Here is a 26,334-nt window from a genome sequence, read left to right as displayed (position 1 = left end):
GTGCATGATAACTTTACTAATTCTATTCCAAACTTCATCAAACTTGGTCACCTTGTTCATCAGTGTAAAGTCTTCCCTGAGTTTGAACAACAGATGTCCTGTATGAAAATATCATGCAAAAATTGAGAAAAACTGATAAAATATTTCGACTGTTTCTACTTGACTGATCACTGGTGATACACATCAAAGGTCACTGATCTCAGTGGAAATATGCATTGTTGTATGTGTTCAATGAAGCAAATGATTTATCTTGTAATAATATCCTTGGTAATGTATCTCAGAATCCCTTACTGGGTTTCAAAACCAACTCATGGAGAGATTGCACAGTCTGATACACATTTGCAAACCTACCAATAAATCTTTACAGAAAACAAGATGTCAGAAAATCAATATAAGCACTCCTATGATCTGGGTACCAAACTTTGATCAAGATCTGAAGCTAATAGAAAATCTGTTTAGTTCAAAGTTATCAAATCAAAAACAATACATAAAAAATACATAAAAAGCAAAACATTTCATCCACATTTTAAAAAGAAAATTGTTCTAAAATATATGTATTCTGTATTTGACAAACAGTTCATTCGACATATGAAAACTCACAGGAATATGTTTCAGCTATTAGAACAGAATGATAGTTTTTATAATACTAGTTTAAAAACTCACTTCAAACAAAGATTGCAGTGTTTGAAGATGTAGGTTCTCAGGAGGCAACAGTACTGTTGACTTCTCCCGCCACTGGACACCAACTAACTATTTAAAGCAGAGCTTGCAACATGATAGCTATTCATAAAGGGTGTTTTTTTTTTTACTTTTCATATAATACAGTAGTCACACAATGAGGCAGTTCATATTTGTCTCAGTGAATCATTAATTTTTTACAGACACCTGTACAAAATACTTGGACAAAAGCCAGCTAAGATTTTCTGTTATCTTGCATGTTTTATGCATCTATTCACGCCTAAATGCAGCACTTTTTTTTTGCAATGCGGCATTTGTTTTTATACTAAAATATCTGAATTGCTTTGAATAAAACTGAAAATTATGTCCCTTAAAATAATTAAACAAATAAGGCACCAATGTTTTTGTAAGATATTTACATCTTTAAAGGACATTCGGTAGACTGATTCCCCACTGTTAGTTCAACCCCAAAACTTTTTTGTATTCAAAATTAATTATGACAATGTATATTTATATTGAAACAAACTATGTTAAAGGGAATTATATTATATAACAAAGGGCAAGGTCACCAGAGTTCAACTATGTTTTTCTTCTTCTTCTTTCTTTCTTCCACAACTTCTTTTGTCAAGTTTTTTGAGAAAACTGCTGAACAAAATAGTCTGATATTCTCCAAACTTATAGTCTGTATTGTGAACTGGTGTATAAGACTTTCACAATTTTGATTGGTCGATTGGTTTGGGAACCATATTGGATTGAAATAAAACCGGAAGTGACTGTTTGACCACTTTCTGAGGGTCTAGGCGTATATGGTATATAGTACAACTCATGTGTAATAGATATCAGCAATAAAAATTTTAGCGGTCACATGACTTTTCCCGCCATTTTGTTTTTCCTAAAAACGGCAAAAAATACTTAAAAATCTTCTTCTTCAGAACCGTCAATTAAAATGTTCTCATATTCACTACTTAGCTTCGACATATGGAGCAGATTTAGATTTGAGAAATTCATTATGATTGGTCACATGGTTTGGCCGCCATTTTGGGTTTGTTCTCAACAGGAAGTAGTTTTTTACTCATGCCACACGTGAGCGATTATGTTCAATATTGCTCCATGGCATCTCTATATCAATCTCTTTCAGAAACCTATAAAAGATTTCAGATCAGTCGCATGGTTTGGCCGCCATCTTGGATTTTAAGCAAAATTAACCAAAAGTTTGGGCATTTGTTTCTCAGAGATGATTCAACCAATCTACTAGATGTTTTTATATTTACCACGCCTGGCCTTAGCTCCATATGAGAAAAATAATATTATTTTGATCAGTCACATAGTTTGGATTTTGTGAAAATAGAAATTATGCAACTACATGTTTTGTATTAGTCTGATTTCTTTTAAATTTTGTATGTGCATTTGTGTCATCAGATGCATCATTTTGCCCCAATAGCACACTGGTAGGCCACGTGGCTGGGCACCCATGGGGTGGGGGCTTCTAATCTCATTAATATAATAACAGATGACCATATATGGTCATGTGAACTCATTAATATGCATAACCATTATATCTGAAACACTGTTGCAGTTAGGAAGATGAATCCTGTGTTATTATGACAACAGTGAACAAGAGATTTGATTAAAATAACAGATGACCATATATGGTCATGTGAACTCATTAATATGCATAACCATTATATCTGAAACACTGTTGCAGTTAGGAAGATGAATCCTGTGTTATTATGACAACAGTGAACAAGAGATTTGATTAAAATAACAGATGACCATATATGGTCATGTGAACTCATTATTATGCATAACCATTATATCTCAAACACTGTTGCAGTTAGGAAGATGAAACCTGTGTTATTATGACATTAAACAATTGATTTCATTAAAATAACAGATTACCATATATGGTCATGTGAACTCATTAATATGCATAACCATTATATATCAAACACTGTTGCAGTTCGGAAGATGAATCCTGTGTTATGACAACAGTGAACAAGAGATTTGATTAAAATAACAGATGACCATATATGGTCATGTGAACTCATTAATATGCATAACCATTATATCTTAAACACTGTTGCAGTTAGGAAGATGAATCCTGTGTTATTATGACAACAGTGAAGAGATTTGATTAAAATAACAGATGACCATATATGGTCATGTGAACTCATTAATATGCATAACCATTATATCTCAAACACTGTTGCAGTTAGGAAAATGAATCCTGTGTTATTATGACAACAGTGAACAAGAGATTTGATTAAAATAACAGATGACCATATATGGTCATGTGAACTCATTAATATGCATAACCATTATATCTGAAACACTGTTGCAGTTAGGAAGATGAATCCTGTGTTATTATGACAACAGTGAACAAGAGATTTGATTAAAATAACAGATGACCATATATGGTCATGTGAACTCATTAATATGCATAACCATTATATCTGAAACACTGTTGCAGTTAGGAAGATGAATCCTGTGTTATTATGACAACAGTGAACAAGAGATTTGATTAAAATAACAGATGACCATATATGGTCATGTGAACTCATTAATATGCATAACCATTATATCTGAAACACTGTTGCAGTTAGGAAGATGAATCCTGTGTTATTATGACAACAGTGAACAAGAGATTTGATTAAAATAACAGATGACCATATATGGTCATGTGAACTCATTATTATGCATAACCATTATATCTCAAACACTGTTGCAGTTAGGAAGATGAATCCTGTGTTATTATGACAACATTAAACAATTGATTTCATTAAAATAACAGATTACCATATATGGTCATGTGAACTCATTAATATGCATAACCATTATATCTCAAACACTGTTGCAGTTCGGAAGATGAATCCTGTGTTATGACAACAGTGAACAAGAGATTTGATTAAAATAACAGATGACCATATATGGTCATGTGAACTCATTAATATGCATAACCATTATATCTTAAACACTGTTGCAGTTAGGAAGATGAATCCTGTGTTATTATGACAACAGTGAACAAGAGATTTGATTAAAATAACAGATGACCATATATGGTCATGTGAACTCATTAATATGCATAACCATTATATCTCAAACACTGTTGCAGTTAGGAAAATGAATCCTGTGTTATTATGACAACAGTGAACAAGAGATTTGATTAAAATAATAGATGACCATATATGGTCATGTGAACTCATTAATATGCATAACCATTATATCTTAAACACTGTTGCAGTTAGGAAGATGAATCCTGTGTTATTATGACAACAGTGAACAAGAGATTTGATTAAAATAACAGATGACCATATATGGTCATGTGAACTCATTAATATGCATAGCAGTCATATCTGAAACACTGTCGCAGAGCAGGACATGTAACTAGTGTCATTATGAAGACATTGAATGAAAGATGTAACTGACATTAGAAATGGCTATATATGATTATGTAATCTCATTATTGTGCATAAGAACATGGCTCATTATATATCCTGAAAACCATATTTCGATAACCAAACCAGGTAAATACATGGTACCAACTTCATTTTGACCTCATGTTACTGGTAATACAAGCTACCTGATTGTCTATCATGTGACCTCTTTAATTATGAAACAGAATCTTACCAGCTTGGGCCTCGGTGACGCCGCTTGCGGCTTTAATTTTTATCTTCTAATTGTGACCAAATGACTACAAATAGACCCAGGAAAGTATATATTTTTAGAATCGCCAGACTTCAAGCTTTACAAAGGCGTGTTTGCCATGTCCGTATCTGCATTCTACGCTGCGTTACTTTACTTAATCAAAAGTGAAAAATTACTTTTTTTGTAAAAAAAATAATTATGCATTTATGCTGGTGATAAGAAGTTTTTTTTTCACTTTTCCTAGTTGTTCAACGCGTTTTGAAAAGTAGTGTCCAGAATTTTAATTTCTGTTTTAGTAGCATTCCCCCAACTCAAACCACAACACATTGGTAAATAATCCATGAAATAGTTTGTCTGGACACATTCAAGTTCCTCTCATTGTAACCTTAGAGCTGTGAAAATTTGGTGTTAATTTGACGACAATAAGTATACTTTATTTTTTGTTAAAGACCTAGTATTTTGAAAAACATAAACTCCTAGAAATCGTTGATGAAGTCACAGCAAAGATTTTCAAGCTTCTTTATCAGCACAAGCGATTTGTTTTCACATCAAGGTCTGTTTTAACATGTTGTAGGGGCATTCAAATGTATAAGGCTATTGGAAACCAAAAAATAAAGGAATGGGGTAGCTATAATTCGATAAAATCGGCAGATGAAAACACTAAAATCAATGATTTTTTTTTCAGTGGCTGTGTGACCTTGTGTCTGACACATTCATATGCAAATGACTAATCTGTGAAACAAACAGGGGTGGAGATAAACCACTCAAATGTTTGGAAACACTAATTGTGTGTCAGATAGCTACTGATAACACATCCTAACATTGCTTTGTCATGAGTTAATCTTTGAAACTTATGTTGTTGATTTTGGAAAACACTACTGAAGCTGCCTTGCTTCCCTTCAGAAAATCTACATTTTAACCAACTTACATGACATTCTAAGTTACGTTGACTTTATCAGATGAAAGTTTATAGTGTATTTCATCAATTAATAGACACAAATAATAGTCTAGTTTTTAACATGTGAAGTAAATTGAGCCATGAACCGAAATCAGTCAATATAGTGGCAGCAGATGTTAACTTGTCATATCAGCTTCGTAAGAAAAGTAAATACATAGGTATAAGAAAATGGGTTTCATTTCTTACAATCTTATAGGGCATGCTTCATATAGATTTTGATTTATTAATGCTCCATTCAAATTGGAAAGTTCCATATGTGATTAAAGGACTTAATAATGCCCTAAGCTCAATCATATCTAAATCTACATAAATGCTTGGTAATATTCAGCTATTTACAGCCTGGGTATCTTGTGAATACCCCTTCCCCAGAGTTGCATTTGTATATTGTGCTCAATTGTTTTAAAAAGAACAGATACAACTTCTGATTTTACAGTACTTTGTATGTCGAAGGCTACAAATAAAATAATTCTGTTGATACAGAAATTACCTCCATGAATTTTGAACTCTGCATTGTCATCTCATGTTGTGCTAATAGATATATTCACAACATGGTCTCAGTAGTGGCATTTTTTAAATATTCAGCAAAATACTTAAATATAGTTTTGTTTTACATTATTGGGAGTGTACATAACATTGGAGTATTTGTATTATGGAAATGACAAAATTTTAATTGTATAAATATCTTTATAGAGTGACCATTCATTTATATTCATTGTTTTTACATGTATCCTTATAATTTGGTATATATTTGTACTTGTTACCAAAATAAATAACTCTATGTGGAAATTTTTGGTGTGGTGAAGTTTGATTCTGTATGAACCATCAGTAATGTGTTATTTACTTTTGTATGTTATGCAACATTTTATTCAATCTGTGCAATGCACATTTAACACAGAAATAATTCCGTGTTTACACGTTTTCCACAGACCTGGCTTGACTAACTTTGTAACAATCGTTATCAGTGGTTTTAATTGGTCCTGTGTTCATATGTGTATAAAGACTAAACTGAGTCGGCTTTGCTATTGATCACCTCGTTTCCTTGCAATACTTTCAATGAATGGAACTCCAGAGCTAGGTTGACAATGAGGGCGTGCTTTTAAGGCGACATTATTGTTCACACATGCTAATACAGTTTCTGTAAGAGCAGCATACCGGTCGAGACTTGACATTTTAGGGCAGCGTGGAGCCAGCTTATCTTGTTCACACATGTTTCAACGCCGGCTTCACTATAAAGCTGCCCCCCAAACTGGCTTTTTGGCACACGTGTGAACATGGTCTAGCTCTAAACATAGTGGGAAAATATACACCGTCTTAATTAATATGTACATTGTCAGTGTATGAAAATTCTCACAATTTGACATCAGAGAAGAAAACTTCCAAATTTCACCAGCGCATCATAAATCATTGTTTTTTTCAAAATTCCAAGTAAGCACACCAAGTCGCTATATTTAGCAGGAGACAACAGTCTGAGTGATAGTGTTTCTTGGTATTCACTTTCATCTAGATATGACGAATGATTTATTTTCAGAGTGAGAACCTAAATCATTGGCTACCTATGTAATTAAAATTTCCCAATTTTAGTCTCAGTTCAGACTTTGTTTGAATGGGGACTTCTCTTTTGACCTTTGTATCATATGCATTTTTTGTTTCATGATCTTTTTTTATCAGCCATTGATGATAGAACTTTTTTTAATTTTATTTAGTAAATTGAATTTTCAGAAGACGACCAATGAAAAAAATTTAAGTTTTACCAACATGTTTAGCTCCGCTGTTGACTCAGCTGAGCTGTTACTGATTGTCCGTCGTTGTCTGGCGCCCGTCGTCAACTTTACAATTTCAACTTCTTTTTCGAAACCGCAAGTCAGAATGTTTTCAAATTTGATATGCAAGTATCTTGGATGGTTCTTTCTTAGATTTGTTCATTTCATGTCAAAATCTCAAATTCTCTATTTTTTATGAATATTTTTGTCATTTTTGGTAAAAATTGATACTTTTGACTTTTTGTTAGCTCCACTGTTGACTTTGTCGAGCGAAGCTTATCATATGAGTGATTGTCCGTGTCAATGTTTTACTTTTTCGACTTCTTCTTGAAAACTACAAGCCTGAATGCTTTGATACTTGGTGTATATGTACCTTGGGTAGACCTCTCTCAGATTTGTTCATTTCATAATCATATCTTCAATTCTCTAATTTTGGTGAATATTTTTGTCATTTTTGGTAAAAAGTGATATTTTCGACTTCTTGTTAAAAACCACAAGTCCAATTGCTTTGATATTACATATATAGGTACTACATGTGGACCTCTCTCAGATTTGTTCATTTTGTAATGATATCTTCAATTCACTAATTTGGGTGAATATTTTTGTCATTTTTGGTAAAAAGTTATATTTTCTTCTTGTTAAAAACCACAATCATTTATGGTGAAAAATGATATTTTTGAATTCTTGTTAAAAACAGCAAGTCCCATTGCATTGATACTATGCATATTGTTCATTTTCTAATGATATCTTCTGTTCTTTAATTGAAATGTGCATCGCTAACAGCGGAGCTATCTCAGCCGAGAGGCTGTTTGTTAAAAACAAAAGTCCGATTGTTTTGCTATTACATATATAGGTACTACAGGTAGACCTCTTAGATTTGTTCATTTCTTGATATCTTCAATTCTCTAATTTTGATGAATATTTTTGTCATTTTTTGTAAAAAGTGATATTTTTGACTTGTTAAAAACAGCTAGTGAGATTGCTTTGATAGTATACATATTGTTCATTTTCTAATATCTTCAGTTCTAAATTGAAATGTGCATTGCTAACAGCGGAGCTATCTCACCCGAGAGGCTGCTTGTTGAAATTAAGTAGTGCATATAGGCTGTTATCTAAATCCACACTTGTTTTTTGGGGAGGAATGTCGGCGTCTGTCACAAATTGAATAATGTATTTCACAAATATTTTCTTCTATTTATGGTTCTACCCAAAGCCTCTCGAGGATAGTGGCCGCGTGGATTTGGGAAACAAATGAATAATTTAACACCTTGGTCATTTTAGTGGGTAGAACACTGGAATATCACATACAGGGTTGTAATTGCATTCTTCCATTCAGAACCATGCAACTTTTCCATGCTGAAAGGGCTGTAGTTATCGCCTCACCATGTGTAAGATTTGCATGAAGCATGAATGCAAGTTTTATCTGGATGTGATATGTACTAAAGTATGACTTTGCTCTTGGAATATCAGTTATGTTCCAGTAATACTTAGTTAAACCTTGACTATGTCTCTTTTTGTAAACATTATTGCCACAATGTTTAGAGAGCATTTGCTAACAAACTCCTAAAACGTGCAATAAAAACAAAACAAGTGTTTAATTAGATAGATCCTTCCTTTTAATTCATTCATTTAAGAACAAATTCATTAATTCACAGAACATATACAAATTAAACCACTTAAATATACAAACAGTGGCAAACTGATAGTGACAAGTCTAGGCAACATTCAGACAATTATACAATCAATCAGAAGTAAATTTCTATTTCTTGACTTATTTTATATCTTGTGCATAGGGGTAGAAAACCTACCTGAGAAGAATTTAGCATGGTTTCATTGTAAATTATTAGCTGGAACTACTATTTCCCACTACACATGGTGCATTGAAAACAGGAATTGACGCAAGTGAATAAAATGTCTCGTGTAAATCCAACCAATATGTTAATATGAGAACGGTCTCATAACCAAATAGCTTGCATCATTGATAACTTCATCAACAATGCAATAATGTGCTGCTGGCAAGTTACAGGGATTAAATGTTACTTTAGAATCATTTAAAATTCAAAGACATATTAGAATAAACTGTAATCTCATTGCATAATTCTTTAAAATTCAGTAAAAAGAGGATGCATTATTCCGTAATAAATATTCCGGTCACTTCTCAGTGTACACAGTTATATTGTGTACTGCTGCCTAGCAAAATAAGATCCTTGTTTTCACCTTTTTTTTATTAGACTTATTACTTTTGTTTTTATCTTCTCAAAATATATTTTACTACTATTATCTTGTTTAGTTACTATTTGCAGGTACAACTAATTGTGATCAAAACTAAATTTCCTGCAAATACAATTAAAAGTAATATATATGTAATAAAATAATTTAAAAAAAAATTAAAACAATATGAAAAAAGCTCAACAAGGATGTTATTTTCCAATGTGTTTCTAGCAACAAAACAATCATAAATATTGAATGTAAAATAGAGGAAGCACACAGGAATTTGTACTGTACAATTAGTATTTCAATTTTTGTTCTTATTTCTGCATTAGACAAAACATAATATATATCTTCATCTTCTTCTGTAACCATGCCAATGAATTGTGGGAGTCACTGAACAATTTTTGTAAGAAAAATGTACACTTCGTTATTTTTTTCATATAATTATTGATTTACCTTATTTATTTTGGCAATACTTCACCCTATATGAACAAACCAACAAAAGATGCCTCAAATAAAATAAAATAGAATAAGAAAAATTATATATCAAGAAAAAAAAAATCATAAATATGGGTGTACTCCGTGCTAGTTCCAACTTAATTAGCATTTTATTTTTCAGTGCATGAATTGACAGATTGAAATTAATGGAATTTAATTTCAGGTATTACAAAATATGAATATTTACTTAAAGTATAACTGCAATGGTTTTAGTTTGTACTGTGCTTCCCATCAAAGCGGAATTTTACAAATTGGTTTTTTACATTAAAAATATCACAGAACATGTATATTTGCGTAGTGGTACGAGTTCACTTCAATGAGCAAGACATTATGTAAATTGTGTACAATACCAACATGTAAAAATATATACAAACATATTCATCGTTTGTGCAAAAACTTTGTTTTGATTTATACTTTTAAAGAATTATTATTGTTGCATGTGAAGAGGAAATTGTTTAGGAGATTTGCAATTTGTGTTGGCACTTCTGACAAAGATTGTGAGATTACTGATGCTTTCAAACAACCTGCAGGTGCTATTAGAAGATTTACCATTAAAGACAGATATAGATATTTGTAACGTTAGATTTATAACGAAACTTGCATGGAAAGCACAGTACGAATGCACTCTGAAAATAAAGACACAAAAACGATATTTAATGAATACATACATGTGGTACTCCCCATGTGTTGTGAAAAACATAAGAATAAATGGTTCTACAATCGTACCAGTGCAGACCTTCATGCCAGTGGCATTTTGTTGTCAGACAAGTGCATGCTGGGAGACAAGTGCATGTAAACAAATGACATCAGTTTGAAAGCCTACTTCACTTAGAAAGCACCATGGCCTGGGAGTAAATATCGCAATGCAGATAAGCCTTCATTAATTAAAGTAGCTCTAGTTTCAGACTTCGAAATCTTTTCATTGCAATTATCCACTTACACACACACCTGCCTTTCAAATTTTAAATGTTCTATAAGCAGAAAATCACTGTCATAACATTGACATTTAAAAACCCAACTGGCTTGTTTGTCTTAATGAATCAATTTCTCTGTATCACTGTACATGTAGTGAGAATACATGTATAACATTTTCACCACCAGTTGCCTTTCTTTCATCACAAATTCACAAAATAGGCCCATTTATAGTCGGCACTTTCTTTCAGAAGATTTGGCCAAAAATAGTAAAAACTTAAAACTGACTCAGTTTTACTCTGTTGGCTCTATAATTACGGTTCATTTCCATAAATATCTAAGATTATAAGAAATTCTGGTGGTGAAAAAGCTAAGAGAATGGAGTTATAAATACAACAATTCAAAGAGTTTGTCTCATATATTACCCTATTTTGTACTCTTGTAGCAGACTAGGGGGGGATAGAGGAACATCAACATCGCATGCAGAGGTAAAAATAACCAGTTTAATGATGCCATGGTTTAACAGTCATCTAAAACAGCAAAGAAAATTCAATTACTTTGGAGAGGTTTGTGACAATTTGATGCATGCTTGCGAGGTAACACCGATAAAAATAAAATGTTATAATAAATAAAACTTAAGTGAAAACGATGTGAAGTTACAATGCTTTTAAAATTGATATATTTATTGGTGCTAAATTACAGTGCAATGGCAGCTTTTTAGAAAACATCAGTGCAGTACTACTGTAAAATACTTTATTTTAGCTGCAATTAATTTTCGCTGAAAAGACTTTTGGGGTGTTTTGTGTGGAATTTATTTTCATTGGCTTTTGACAAGTTGAATGTAAAATAGAGAAAAAAAGGTATATTTGCTGGATTTTATTTTCGCTGAAATTTTCAGTGAAAATTAATTTGAAGCGAAAATAAAGTATTTTACAGTATATTAAGGATGGACACAGCTGACCAGTAAACAAGCAGTACACGTACGTTCTTGATATTTTGCTAAGTGAAAGATTACATAAAATTAATCAAACTTGTTTCCAAGGCAACAATGACTTATAGCATTAAACCCTAATTTGACAATCATTTCGGATTAAAACATACAGAAAATACAAACAAGGTTGATACATTTGTTATTCAAAAACTAACAAATACATCTTCCAGATCTGTAGTCACAAAGAATAATTCAGGAAAGTTTCAGGAAATTTTGTTCTTAAGAGTGTGTTAGCAGCAGCAACCTTCTTCCCTTCTATTGCTAGCATGGTTGTTGGTGAATGTGCACAGGTGAAGCCATAAACCCAGACTATGTTAGAGTAAAAGTCACTGTTGCAATGGTGTTTGCTCATATTGGTACGTGACTGCATCCTGAAATTTACTGCAGGAAAATTCTATGTAGATCTCTAGCTATATCATATATCTTCTTGTAAAAGAGTGAATTTGACTAAAAAAAAAAAATCTGGTCTTGAGATGTTGAAGGAAATCTCATGCAGTGAATTTCTGAGATAAGGGCTGTAACTGATGAAGAAGCAGGCACAATGTTAAAAGTATAACTTCGTCCAATTGAGACACAAAGCCCAAAATATTATCATTTTTGTCAGTTTGGTATGTTAAATGACTTTTACATGCACATGAGGTCTAGTTCTTGGATGATTTACCTTGACTTCTATGCCTACCACCTCTCCTCATGTTAAAAACTGAAGTGCATAATAATATTTAGTGTTGCAGTGAAAGCAGTGATAATTGAAGATATTGTATGCAGGTAATATGTTACACATGGTATGAAGTTCCATCCAGATACAGAACTGGAGAATGAAATCTCAAAACAATCAGTATTCAATATATACAGTAAAAACCACCTAATTTTCAATGTTAACAATTTTCACGATTACAGGATTTTACTGCATTTGTGGAGAGCGAATTATGAAATCAATGAAATTCAGTGTTGTAACACCCAACAGGATTTTACTGCATTTGTGGAGATCGAATTATGAAATCAATGAAATTCAGTGTTGTAACACCCAACAGGATTTTACTGCATTTGTGGAGATCGAATTATGAAATCAATGAAATTCAGTGTTGTAACACCCAACAGGATTTTGCTGCATTTGTGGAGACCGAATTATGAAATCAATGAAATTCAGTGTTGTAACACCCAACAGGATTTTACTGCATTTGTGGAGACCGAATTATGAAATCAATGAAATTCAGTGTTGTAACACCCAACAGGATTTTGCTGCATTTGTGGAGACCGAATTATGAAATCAATGACATTCAGTGTTGTAACACCCAACAGGATTTTGCTGCATTTGTGGAGACCGAATTATGAAATCAATGAAATTCAGTGTTGTAACACCCAACAGGATTTTGCTGCATTTGGGGAGACCGAATTATGAAATCAATGACATTCAGTGTTGTAACACCCAACAGGATTTTGCTGCATTTGTGGAGACCGAATTATGAAATCAATGAAATTCAGTGTTGTAACACCCAACAGGATTTTGCTGCATTTGGGGAGACCGAATTATGAAATCAATGAAATTCAGTGTTGTAACAACCAACAGGATTTTGCTGCATTTGTGGAGGCCGAATTATGAAATCAATGAAATTCAGTGTTGTAACACCAACAGGATTTTGCTGCATTTGTGGAGACCGAATTGTGAAATCAATGAAATTCAGTGTTGTAACACCCAACAGGAATTTGCTGCATTTGGGGAGACCGAATTATGAAATCAATGAAATTCAGTGTTGTAACAACCAACAGGAATTTGCTGCATTTGGGGAGACCGAATTTATGAAATCAATGAAATTCAGTGTTGTAACAACCAACAGGATTTTGCTGCATTTGTGGAGACCGATTTATGAAATCAATGAAATTCAGTGTTGTAACACCAACAGGATTTTGCTGCATTTGTGGAGACCGAATTGTGAAATCAATGACATTCAGTGTTGTAACACCCAACAGGATTTTGCTGCATTTGTGGAGACCGAATTATGAAATCAATGACATTCAGTGTTGTAACACTCAACAGGATTTTGCTGCATTTGTGGAGACCGAATTATGAAATCAATGACATTCAGTGTTGTAACACCCAACAGGAATTTGCTAATTTCACCAACTACCGTAGTAGTTAGAGATATATGCATTATATTGCACAAAGTATTGTATTACAAACAAATCAGTATATCAGAAATACTGTCAAATTCTCTATTTTTAGCAGGAATTAATTTTCATTGAATATACATTTTGGCTTTTTTGTATGAAATTTATTTTCACCGAGTTGAATGTAAAGTATATTTGTTGTATTTTATTTTGACTGTATCACCCTATCCCAGCAAAATAAATATAAAAGTATGTTGCAGTAGGCTTTTGCCATAGTAAAATGATGTCATCTCATGTCTAAAGGAAACACACTGAATAGATTATATTAGATCTCTGGGCTATCAAATTTAATAAGTGAAGTCCTATTGTAGGATTAACTCCCTGCTCAGTAACATGCAATATTCTTTTGTATTTTAGAATAGTTGTTGGGTACAAGTGAGATGCATGATGGGATTGAGTACTGCCATCTCTGAATGCCATTTATTACTTCCTGCTAAGATTTGATGACACATTTTTATGTTATTTCTTTTTCAGCTTTTGACCTATTGAATACAATTTCACGGTTACAATTTTTAGAAAATATTGAAAAATTTGATGCAGGTTTAATTTGTCAAAGGACTGTGATTTGGCATTCAAAGGTACAAAAGTGATAACTTGAAATCCAAGTATAATTATTATACATGTACAAATATTATAGATATTTATAATATAAAGTATTTCCCTTTTATTACACCACAAATATGTCTCAGTGAGGGTGCTAATTTCTAATTTTTATTATACTGGCCATTGTGTGAATAAACACAATTAAAAAATCTCTCTTCTACCCAACAGCGGCTTGATCTCTGACTAGTAGGCAACACCTGACCTACATTACTGACCATGTACAATTTCAATGTGGAATTACCTGAAATTAATACTACACCAGTCTGTTACTATAAAACTTGCTGCCAAACTGATACTGTGCAAGGCTAGGCATTGTTTTTGCTTCACTAATTGTTAAATGCGCTAAATTAAAACCCAGTAAATACACAAAGCTAACAATCAAACAAATTGTTTCATTCACAAACCAGCAAGTTAAAAGTCTAGTGAATATCAAATCTGATAAAATTAAATCCGTTGAATTATTTTCCCTTATACAGTACACAAGACATTACTGTAACGCCCTTTAGTTTCGCATGACACATTTTCGCATATTTTTTACGATAAGTCAAGGCATGTCATGAAAAATTTTAACAGTGACTTTGACCTCAAACTTTTTTTAAGTGAAATAATTGGAAAAATGTTTGAGGCAGATTAAGTATTATAAATTTGCATAATCACAGATTTATTTCAAGAGAACGGGATATATTCAGTTCATAGAAACACGATAGAGAAACAAAGAAAAGTGAAGTTTAGAATCTTCGATAATTGACTCCAGGCTATTACAATCTAAACTTAGCTAGGGGGTCATATACAATTACAGCGTAGTTTTATGCAACAAAATGGGGAAAGTACGTTGTATATTATTTCGTATTTCAGGCAACCCCCAATATTGGATGTTTTCCCACCAACACAGTAGTTTCAACAATATGTTGTTTGTAAATATAATATTAAATATAAATGTAATCATTAAAACAACTTGAAGCCACTGTGACAAGTATATTAATGATGATTATCAGTTTTAGTGCAAAGTGGCCTACTAATTAAGTATCGTACTTTAATGAGACATAGCCTAATTAAAATTAATAATTTATCATATTTTATTGCACAACTTGTTTTCTGTAAGAAGCATTAAACTCCTGTAAATTTATTTACATATATTAGATGTCTATTTCATATTTATTTTATTATCTATGATATGGTTCATTTTTTTTTAGCATTCTTGCCTTTTAAATACAGCCAACAAATTAAAAGTTGACTGTAATTATAAATACCCATTAAACGTTACCCAGGCTGTTTTTTACATTTGGATTTGCATGGAGGAAAAAATTGTACAGGATTTTCATGGTTTGAACACATTCCAAAATCCTTAACACAAGACAGATTTATTTTCCTAAACTAGAGTATAAATTGCATTAGATAAAGATTAAAAACTCTCCAAATGGGAGACACGAATCAATGACCTATAACTTATATCAGTTTCTAAGAAATGTTTTAGTCGGAATATTAGATTCTGCAGGAGAAGTGTACATTTTATTTGCCAGGGTAGGACTTGGTGACTTAATTGGCCGAGGAATGCCGCATCTCACCTTGGGACGTGCACCAAGTCTTCGATTTGGAGAACCAGGTGTTGATCCAGGAGAACTTGCATTACTCGACTCACATACCTCAGACACACCGTGTACTGATTTTTGTTCAGTTTCTTGATTAATTTTCCTCCATGCAGTTATATTTTCAGTTACTGACACCTCACTGTCTGTCGTATATCTCCTCCATGAACCGCTTTTCTTGATTTTTGCCGGGGTTTCACTACTGTCAAGTGATGAAGCCGATTGTCCAGGAGAGCACAATTGACGTTGAGGAGACACATGTCTGAGTGGTAACTCCTGTGAGGACTGTTCACTCACACTGCTGTAAACAGAACTCTCTCGAGACAGCTGCATTTCAGGCTCAGTTTCATCTCTCCATGGAGACTGCATGATGTCCTCAGACATGTCGTAAGATGTTTTCTCACAAACAGCTTGGCTGCTCACCTCCACCTCCATCGGCTGCTCATTAACTCTATTGGGAGATTTCAAACCAGCCAATTTCCTTCCGTAATTTCTAGGACTTGAAGGTATTTTGGGCCGAGCCCCAGAAGATGAATATTGCACTGCTGGACTTTTGAACTTTCCTTCTTTCTCTTGAGTTGCCTTAAAACCAAAACTGTGTTCCTTTTGAGGACTGCTTAACTGTGTCCTTTCTTTCTCTTGACTTGCTTTAAAACCAAAACCAAAGCTACGTTCCTTTTGTGGGCTAATTAACAGTGATGTATTATCAGTAGAACGACGTTGACTCACAGGTGTCTTAGGCTTTGTTGTTGAAATAGTATCCATACTTTTTTGGTTACTTTTGATTAGTTTATCTGTTTTAGAATTTTGAGAGTTATTTTTAGATCGAGCCTTTGCAGTACTTGCTCGTGGCCAAGTGGCTGTTTTTGAAGGTATCCTATTTTGTAATGGTTCTGTTGGGCTTAGCATGGGACTTTTTACAACTGGTGATGGGCGAGCTGATTTCTGTACCGGAAGTGTGAGTGGAGTCTTGAAAGCATCTCTTGTTGTCCTCTGCATATGAGGGCTCAATGGACTTCTAATGGCAGTGGTTGTGGTTCTTTGTGACCTTTGAACTGTTGGACTCGCACTGGCAGGTCTCCGACTTTGCTGCCTTGCTGTTTGTGTAGTCTGTTTTGTTTTTTCCTCAATAGGTTTAACTGTCATTGTTTTTGTCGGCAAACTAGAGGGCCTTGAGGCCTGTCTAGTTAGAGACCGTGTCTCCATTGCTGTACTCTTCTTGTCTTGCTTTGTTTCAACCTTACTTGAAGCAGATGGTCGAGGTTGTTGAAGGTTCCGCTTTTCCTTAGTTCTCTTATCAACAGCAGGGCTCTGAGGCCTAGACTCCCTCACAGCTGGTGGTGCAGTTTTAGGCCTATCTGCTATTGTGATTTTACTTGTCTTATCCTTTATACTTCGTAATGTGGTTGGTAATCTACTGGGTCTTTTTATACCTGGTATACCAGTTCTACCAGGACCCTGTGTAGTTAGAAAAAGAAACAAGTCTGACTTTGAATCATACAAGGTTGGAGCAGTCAGGAATAGAGGCATTGTTGTTTTGAATACTTGTATACTGTTACAACAATTGATAAAATCTGCTGATGGAAGTATCCTTCCCACAATGCAGTTGACACATTTTACATGGAGCATTTTGTATCTGATTATTCAACGTGCCTCACTGCTCATCATAATGTGTCATCACACCACCGTGTTCGTCATTATATGTGTAAAAGATTGAAAATACATTATTTGTGTACAATGAATTTAAACAAAGACAGACACTTTAAAAATGTCAACATATCATACCATTAGTGAACTTGATAATGTTGGTTTAGGGATGGTACTCTTCTTAGTATCATCAACGAATAATGCATCTGAAACAAAAATAATGACAAATTATCAGCTGATGTTATCATCAATTATATATATCAAATCATAGTCAGATTGTACCACAGGTGTCTTGAATTGGCCCAAACATTCTAAAATTACTGTGGTTAGATGTATATACTGTAACCTACATAACCATCAAAGTACCAGTAGTAACTCATACCTAATCATCAAGCAATACAGACTTATTTTTTCCTCAGAAAATGGGGGAAACTTGTTTAAAATATGTTGGGTGTTGGTACGATTTTTCAAAGATGAAACCATTAATTTTATAGGAGGTACAGCTGGACTAATATAATATAATATTGCTGGTGAAGACTAATATTCACAAATGGTGACTTTAGTATAAAATGTATTTCTAGCAGTATTTTACTTATACTATATTTAATATATATTTATTAAATGGTCTGAGATGACTTATATATCACTTAGTTCAGACTATGTGTGACTGTGTGACAGGGAGACAAGCATGCATAGAATTATCTTTAATTCTACAATCACTACTATAACTCCACTCTAGTGGTCCAAATACACACGAAAAAAAATAATTCTAATTCATCTTCTAGATTACATGATCTGTACATGATCTATTAAATGTAAAGATTCCAGCATCTTGTGGCAATACTTATTCATAAAAGACTAAATAAAACAATATTACCTTGTTTTATGTTATTCTGCAGTGATTCCGGTATCAGTTGCCAGTCTTTGGTGTGTAGCAAAAAGTTGACATTATTCACCATGTAAGCCCTGGTACCATCATGTAAACTATTCACCAGATTCAATATATCCTGAAATAAAACATTATCATCAAAATCTGTGAAATTCTTGAATTCTTCATTCTGCTATCTCTTGTAATACAGTATTACAAGAGATTCATTTTTTTTATTTTTCATAAAAAAATTAACAAACAGCCGCTCAGCTGAGATAGCTCTGCTGTTAGCAATACACATTTCAATTAGTGAATTGAAGATATCATCACAAAATGAACAAATCTTAGATCAGTCCATATGTTTATTTACAAAGCAATCAGACTTGCTGTTTTGAACAAGAAGCCGAAAATATCACTTTTTGTCACAAGTGACAAAAATATTCATCTAAATTATAGAATTAAGATATCATTACAAAATGAACAACTTTAAGAGAGGTCTACCCAAGGTACTTATATATCATGTATAAAAGTAATCAGACTTGTGGTTGTTTTTTGTAATTCAAAAATCTAAATACATGTCAGTTACCTGCAACCCAGTTATTAATTAATCCATCAAGTTTTCATTAGGTCATAGCAGTGAACTTTGGTGTACATGAATATGTATGAATATGGACCAAGGAATTTTTTTTCGGTGAAATTATAGATGATTGCACGCTGCGCAATATTACATTGGTGGATTAACTATTTTGGAGGACAATAAAATTCAGTTGATTAGTGATTTTGTTCCACCAATTATATGTAGGTATATATCCCTTATCTGGTTAAGTCAATGTAAAAGTACATCAGGCTGGAAGGATGAGGGGTTAAACCATGATATCACATGGTGGAGTGCACTATAACAAGTTGGCTAAAGCAACAGAAGCATGGCACCAATATTCGCAATACTGTATTTGCTCTATTTGCTTTCTATGGTCAAAATATTTCTGATGATTCAGCAAACAAATGCATACAACACCAAATGTATTTTAGGTTTACACATGTATATGCACTTCTATTGGAAAAGCTTCTAGTTAAAGCAAATATAGCTTATGACAGTTACCAAATCAGCATGTGATTGCTCAAATAATGTCAAATTCTTGATAATCCCAAATGACATTAAAATGACAAGATGATTGGTAATTGTAAAACAATACTTTATTAAGTCAGTACTAGAGGGCGCAATTCACAATTGTAAAAAGGTAATGACAGATCTAACCAAATAAGCATACAGAATCCGGACCATACTTTGGTAATAGGGAGAATACCATGAAGAGAATACCGTAAATTTACCAATTATTTACCGGGGTTGAAATTTTGTTATTTTCACCGTTTCAAGTGAAATCCATTAAACTAAATCCATGTAAACATGGTTCAATTATAATAGAATGCATTGTTTCACTGTAAAATTTGTGAATATGCTCAAAATAGTGAAATTAAATACATATAAAAATTAATGCTCTCACAGTAATAGAAATATAATTAGTACAGTGAAAGTAACCAAAGTATGGAAAGTTTTAAGTGTAAAATTACTTTGTACCAGGATTCTTCACTCACACCTGGTTGCAATAACTTGCAAGACGACACTAACTATAAATAAATATTCGTATAATCCGTATTGCATGAAATCCTACCTGATTCCAGTCTTGAAATTTAGATTGACCTTTGAGCCTATTAGCAGCTACAAACATGCGACACCCATTGTCAACTGTCAGATTCTGTACTATAGTATTAAACAGATCTTCTATCAAACCATGGCTCCAAGATGATGCCTAGAATGTATAAGTATATTAGCTGCCATGACAACCATTATTTAGGTCACTCATATATACATAGAATGGGACCCATACTTAACTACATCATTGCCACAATTGTGGTCCTTTAACCAATTTAGCCAAAATGCTTATCAATAGACATTATAGGACACGGCTCTAGAGAGCTCCTGTTGCGTTTGTTCTTATTCAATGCAGTTAGTTCCAATTAAAATTGCTGTTCTACTTGTACAGGCTCTACAAGAAGAAGGTCACACAAAACAGGCCTCTGATATTGCAAAAAACAACACCATTTTACCAAGTGAAGTTGTGAATGATATAATAGAAACTATGTTGTAATTTGCAGTCACATGATCAACTGTAGGGGCTCAGTTTCCCATGTACCACCATTGACTGAATTTCTGACTTACGGACAAGAGTATAGCAAAGGTGGGATGGTCTACGACCTCCCAAAAATTCTTCACTAAATAATCCAGGCATGTTGTGTGCAAGTTAGTTGCTAAGCAACGAACAGGTTCCACCCATTTCACATGTGGAAGACTGGTTAGAAGCTTATCACACTGCATTGCCATGGCAACTGCATTATCCAATCCCTGAAAGATACAAACAGTACAATTCACTGCAAATGACAGCCAAGATGTAAACAATTATATCTTGTTTTGTTAGGTACATCTAAAGAAAATAAAAAACAAGAAAACATAGCAAATATTGCAACCTTGCCATTGGCAAACTAACGATTTTCATGGATTGGATTCATAAAAGTAACTTGGTGTTTTAAAGTTGCATTTTCCAATTACATTGATTTGCAGAAAACTTCAACTGACCACTGTAAGCATCTTAAGGGTTTCTGATTTTTGTACAGTGTTGACAATAAATATTATTATACATCTGTCACCGTAACGCCATATGTTACAGCGTGCCGTAATATTGCGAATTTCAAATATGGAATGATTACACATGTAAGCGTTCTCTAATAATAAAAACAAATATGGTTTGACCGGACTCCACACAAAGACGTTCGCTGATTCTGTTCCCATGATGTATTCTTGGAAGGAAAAGATGTATAATAATAAGGTTATTACAAGAATACCTCAAAGTATGCACTCAGACAGTATGCCGTGCATCAACCTCCGCAGCACGTCGGTCGATACTCCAGCTGTACTGTCTTTGTACATACTTAGAAGTATTCTCGTAATAACCTCATATGTTTGACTATAGACATCATAACCTTTTTATCTGTCAAGTTGCCAAACTGACAATTTGTCACGTTGATCACAGTAATCAGTAGGAGGTGTTCTGAATATAATATGAAGTCGAAATGCTTTTAAAGATCCCAATGAAATGTTCACTATGATAACATGTGGTTTTCTTTGAGTTATGAAAATTTGTTTTTGCTTATAGCAACTGAATATGTATGTACATGTACTGTATAATTATGAATTCTTTAAATATACTGATGACCCATGCAAATATAACAGTGGCCAGGGGTACATTCAAGTAGCACAAAAAGCCACAGAACATTTTTCAAATCCTTTCACCATTTTGTAACACTGGCAACTCAATGAATGCTATGTAACAAGCACGCCCCAAAATAACTCTAGGGGCACTTATTAACATTTCCCCTTAAACACACTCCAGGTATCAGTACTAAATAGTAAATTTCACCACCAGACTTTCTCGCCAAAATTCTTCCTGAACGTTTTTCTTATACATTTTTGTATATCTTCATTATTTCTGGAAAACATACCTACAGACAATATGATGTTAGAATCCAAGTTATGGTTTGAGATTATGGTTTAATTTACCCATAATGCTAAGCTGGTTATAAGAAACAACACTCTGTGGGCCTATAGCCAGGGTTGGGCACTAGGCTAACACAGGTACTGTAAAATCTGTATTAGGAACCGCGGCTACTATTAAAATGGTACCACATGAGAAATGATGAATTTTTGGTTCTCAATTTTTCAAAAAGAATGGGTACGACATCTATCAGGGATGCGGCTTCTAAAACAGATTTTATGGTAATCAAATAATGAGTAATAGTACCCATGTATTTGACAATGTGGATTGGTTTGGCAGGGCACATCCATTCAGTACTAAATCTGGGATCAGATTTTTATTATTATATGCTTACTAGGCTACTTGTAGCATATCCAAAACTATGCTGTAAAACCTCCTCAGATTGAACTGCAAATGTTTTTGTACTCCAAACTTTATCCAAATGCTTGGTAATCCACCTGTAGATATAAAAAAAACATGTCATAATGTTACACTTTACATGTATGATGAAAGTGTTCACTTGCGTGGAGGGAATTGTGTATGCTTAAAAAACTTAATTTTCGCTTGGAATCTATTTTCGCTATTTTTGATGAAGGGTTAATTCAGTGAAAATAAAATCCATCGAATATATCTTTTTTCCTATATTTTACAAATAAATTCAATATGATACACAAAAATTATTTTAAGATAATTTAAGGAAAAATTATGCAGCTATTACTACTTCAATAAATACAACCATATATATAATGTGGAACTCTCATGACGCATCTCAATCATGTCAAATGATTAAAAGCAAATCAAAGAGTCCAATGGCTTGCTTATAGTCTATTGTTAGAAAATGAAGAAAACAAGCAGCCTTTCGGCTGAGACAGCTCCTCTGCAATGCACATTTCAATTAAAGAACTGAAGATATCATTAGAAAATGAACAAATCTGAAAGAGGTCTATCTGAGGTACCTACATGTATAACATCAAAGCAATCAGACTTGTGGTTTTTAACAAGAAGTCAAAAATATCACTTATTACCAAAAATAATCATCAAAATTAGAGATTTGAAGATATCATAACGAAATGAACAAATCTGAGAGAGGTCTGCCCAATTAAGGTACATATACACCAAGTATCAGAGCAATAACAATAATAATACACATGTAATTATTGTAGTTTTCAAGAAGTAAAAAGTTGACACGGACGACGACAGACAACGAACAATCACTCATATGATAAGTTCCATGCTCCACTAGAGGGCAGTACATACAGAGTACAACACAGTATGTCTGGTATATACCACAAGACTTGGCACAGAAGCACAGCATATACTATGTAAAAAACTCGCAGCACTGTTGAGAAGATTAATCATTTTACAAATCAGCAGAGTCTTGATAAATGCATGATGTACGATATATACAAATCTGCATTGGATAAAAAGATGTGTTATCTTACCTAAGGCAGTTTTCTGATATGACATGTAATCCATAAGCTGTGCTTAATGCCAGACATTCTGGTACCCCTGTTATACAAATATTACATGGCTGAAAGAAACAATATGGTAATCAAATTACTTAGTAGTAATATCTCAGTGCAACTCTCTGTGCACATAGGTGAGTTTATCAAACGTGTTTGACTGGCCTAGTATCCCATAAAATGAATATTTTCACTGTGCTTTGGTATTTACACCAAAAGAGCTCATACTGGTTTTAAAGACATAATACAAGCAATAAATGTTTTCGATTGACAGAAGAAGAAAAAACTAAACCAATTATTATACTTATAATACAATTATTATATCATACTTTAACAAGTATAGGCCTAACAAAATACAGTTCGTTTTTTTTGTATTGAGTTTTAAAATGTTCAAGATACATATTGTGCATGTACTGTATGTATGAATAAACAAAAGGGTGATCATGATGATTGATTGATTTAATTCATCATTTCTAATTCTCCCAACCTCAATCGGCAATGCATAGAATTGACTTCCCCAATGTACCAGTTGCTGATGTGTAATGTGGTATAGAGGCGAGCAATATAATAGGGGGGGGGGGGGGGGCTTGATTATCGTCCACAACAGCTTAAAGTGGAAATTGGTAAATAAAGTGAGACAAGAGTTTTTTTAATATTACTCTCACAAATATGGTGAGAATATTGGTGGTAGTCAAAATTCCAACCATTAAGAATCTAAATTCTCACAAATTCGCTGGCAAGAATTTTAAACGCTCACCATTTTTTCAACAAATTTTCATCAGTGAATTGCTAAGAATTCAAATTCTTGCAAATAAAACTGAGAATTTTAAATCTCGACCACAAATTGATGAGAATTTTCATCGTTATAATAAAAATTATATCAAGTTTCATCAAACAGCGAGACACAGTGTCAGTTTCTAAATTTAGTCTAACTTGAACTTTTTATCAATAGTGACTAACGGGCATATAAAGACATACCTTGTGAAAAAAGTGGCATTTATCCCTTCTAAGAATAAATGCAGCATTATCTTTTAATCCGTCCAAACCATACATATCTGACATCTGAACTAATTCACTATAAAATATAACAAATAAGTCATTACTGAGTCAATTCATCTACTGTATACACACACTAGTCTACATTCTAAACACTGCTTTACCAAGCACTACAAAAATCCATTCAGACAGTGGGGATGCACAGCTGATTCAATGAAATATTGTAATTCTAAGTAGGATGTATAAGGTCAGATATGCAGATATTCTGAACTTGTATCAAAATAAAGAGTGTCAAGGGAAGCTGACTGTGGTACAATATTGTATTGTATTTGAGTATATATTCTGCCAGGACCATCAAACACACAGAATTGGGGGTTTCGAAACCCAGCATTTCAGACGACGGTGGGTTTGGGATGGAGGTGGGATGCAAACTGTCTACCAATGGGTTGTTTCTCTGATCAGTTCACATTAAAATTTGTCAACTAGCTTTTATCATTTTATATTAGGTATGAAGATGATCATAAAGTTTTTTCTCTTTTCATGTTATATGTTAACAATCAGCTTTCATCCCTGCCTTCTTAATAAAAGAAATCATTTTCAGGAGTAGATGGTAAAGCTGGTGTTTGTAAAAAAACAACAAAATAATTATATTTAATACTATAATCACAAATTTGAAATTGCAGCAAAAAAAAAAATGATAATTGTCAATAAAGCATGATGAATCGCACAGTATTCAGTTAAAATTTTAACGCACAATATTTTTCAATATTTACTGTTTATGAATTAAGCCCATTACAAGTAAAAAAGATTATAGCTGCATGTGAACCAAAGCCCACATTAGAGTAAAAAGTTTTTTTGTTCGAACTATTAATGAGAATTTAATATACATGATACCAGTATGCATTTCATGATCAATTACAGCATGTATCACTTTAGACCATGTGACTATAAAGGAGAAACTAGAAGAGTTTTATCAGAAAAATACACATAGCAACACTTCAAAGAAATATTGTCTTCGCACTTGTTGATTTGCAATCTGTGAGGGAAGAAGAAGCAACTTGTATCCTACTATATTAACCTAATATTCCAGCTTGTTTAAGCACAGTCCCTCAATAACGGGGACAACATACATTGGACATGTATTTAAATTGCAGAGTGTAGAACATTTTTTAATAACAGACAACAGATCAAAAGAACATAAATTTTCCACTGAGAAGGCACCACACACATGTCCTAAAGCAATAACAGAAGTTAGACTCTGTAAACATTGCAAAGATGTTGAAAAAAATCTTTCCCAGTAGCTAAACTATAAATTCTATGAACAGCAAGCAAAGAAATATTATTTTTAATACTACTAAAGAGTGGTGCTTGTTGTACACTTTTGTACCATGTACCGGTATGCACGAGATACGATTTTGAATGTTTAGCATATTAAAGAGTACAAACAGTGATGTTATCATGATTTAAAGTGACAATAGCTTAGATTTTGTACATTTTTTTGTTTAAATACAACCACATAAAAATAACCAAATCTTAACAGAATTTTGGGCACAACTGCATAGGCAGAGTGACCCTAAACAAAATTAATGTCACGTGAAATGTGATATGAAAACTTAGGGTCTAGTAGTTACCATTTCATCATGTCATGGGGTGGGGCATTACAAATGTGATTCATGATGCACAAATGATACGTATCATCAGTGAGAGGCTGTCAGAGAGAGGCTAGCCCCTCTAGATGGTGACACATTTGACATTTCACCCAGGG

The 26,334-nt window shown here is 33.3% G+C and overlaps 1 protein-coding gene across 3 annotated transcripts in view; it reads right to left on the bottom strand.

Annotated features, from left to right (window-relative positions):
• Nucleotides 1-8,634: 8,634 nt before the first annotated feature.
• The window catches only part of LOC100378136 (uncharacterized), a 45,691-nt gene continuing 27,991 nt past the window's right edge, over nucleotides 8,635-26,334 (bottom strand). For all 3 annotated transcript variants that reach the window (XM_078013013.2, XM_085492452.1, XM_085492451.1), the window contains 8 exons: nucleotides 24,552-24,648; nucleotides 23,553-23,641; nucleotides 22,466-22,568; nucleotides 20,742-20,924; nucleotides 20,194-20,331; nucleotides 18,533-18,662; nucleotides 17,794-17,861; nucleotides 8,635-17,466 (listed from right to left, as the gene is read on the bottom strand). In XM_078013013.2, the coding sequence (XP_077869139.1) occupies nucleotides 15,874-17,466; nucleotides 17,794-17,861; nucleotides 18,533-18,662; nucleotides 20,194-20,331; nucleotides 20,742-20,924; nucleotides 22,466-22,568; nucleotides 23,553-23,641; nucleotides 24,552-24,648 (2,401 nt within the window). In that variant the 3' untranslated portion in view covers nucleotides 8,635-15,873. The remainder of the gene's footprint in view (nucleotides 17,467-17,793; nucleotides 17,862-18,532; nucleotides 18,663-20,193; nucleotides 20,332-20,741; nucleotides 20,925-22,465; nucleotides 22,569-23,552; nucleotides 23,642-24,551; nucleotides 24,649-26,334) is intronic.

Source organism: Saccoglossus kowalevskii, chromosome 17 (genome assembly GCF_978046115.1).
Source record: "Saccoglossus kowalevskii chromosome 17, keSacKowa6.1, whole genome shotgun sequence".
In the NCBI taxonomy this organism is placed as follows: Eukaryota; Metazoa; Hemichordata; class Enteropneusta; family Harrimaniidae; genus Saccoglossus; species Saccoglossus kowalevskii.
The sequence above is the reverse complement of the archived record's forward strand: the minus strand, read 5'-3'. Positions and strand labels throughout refer to the sequence as shown.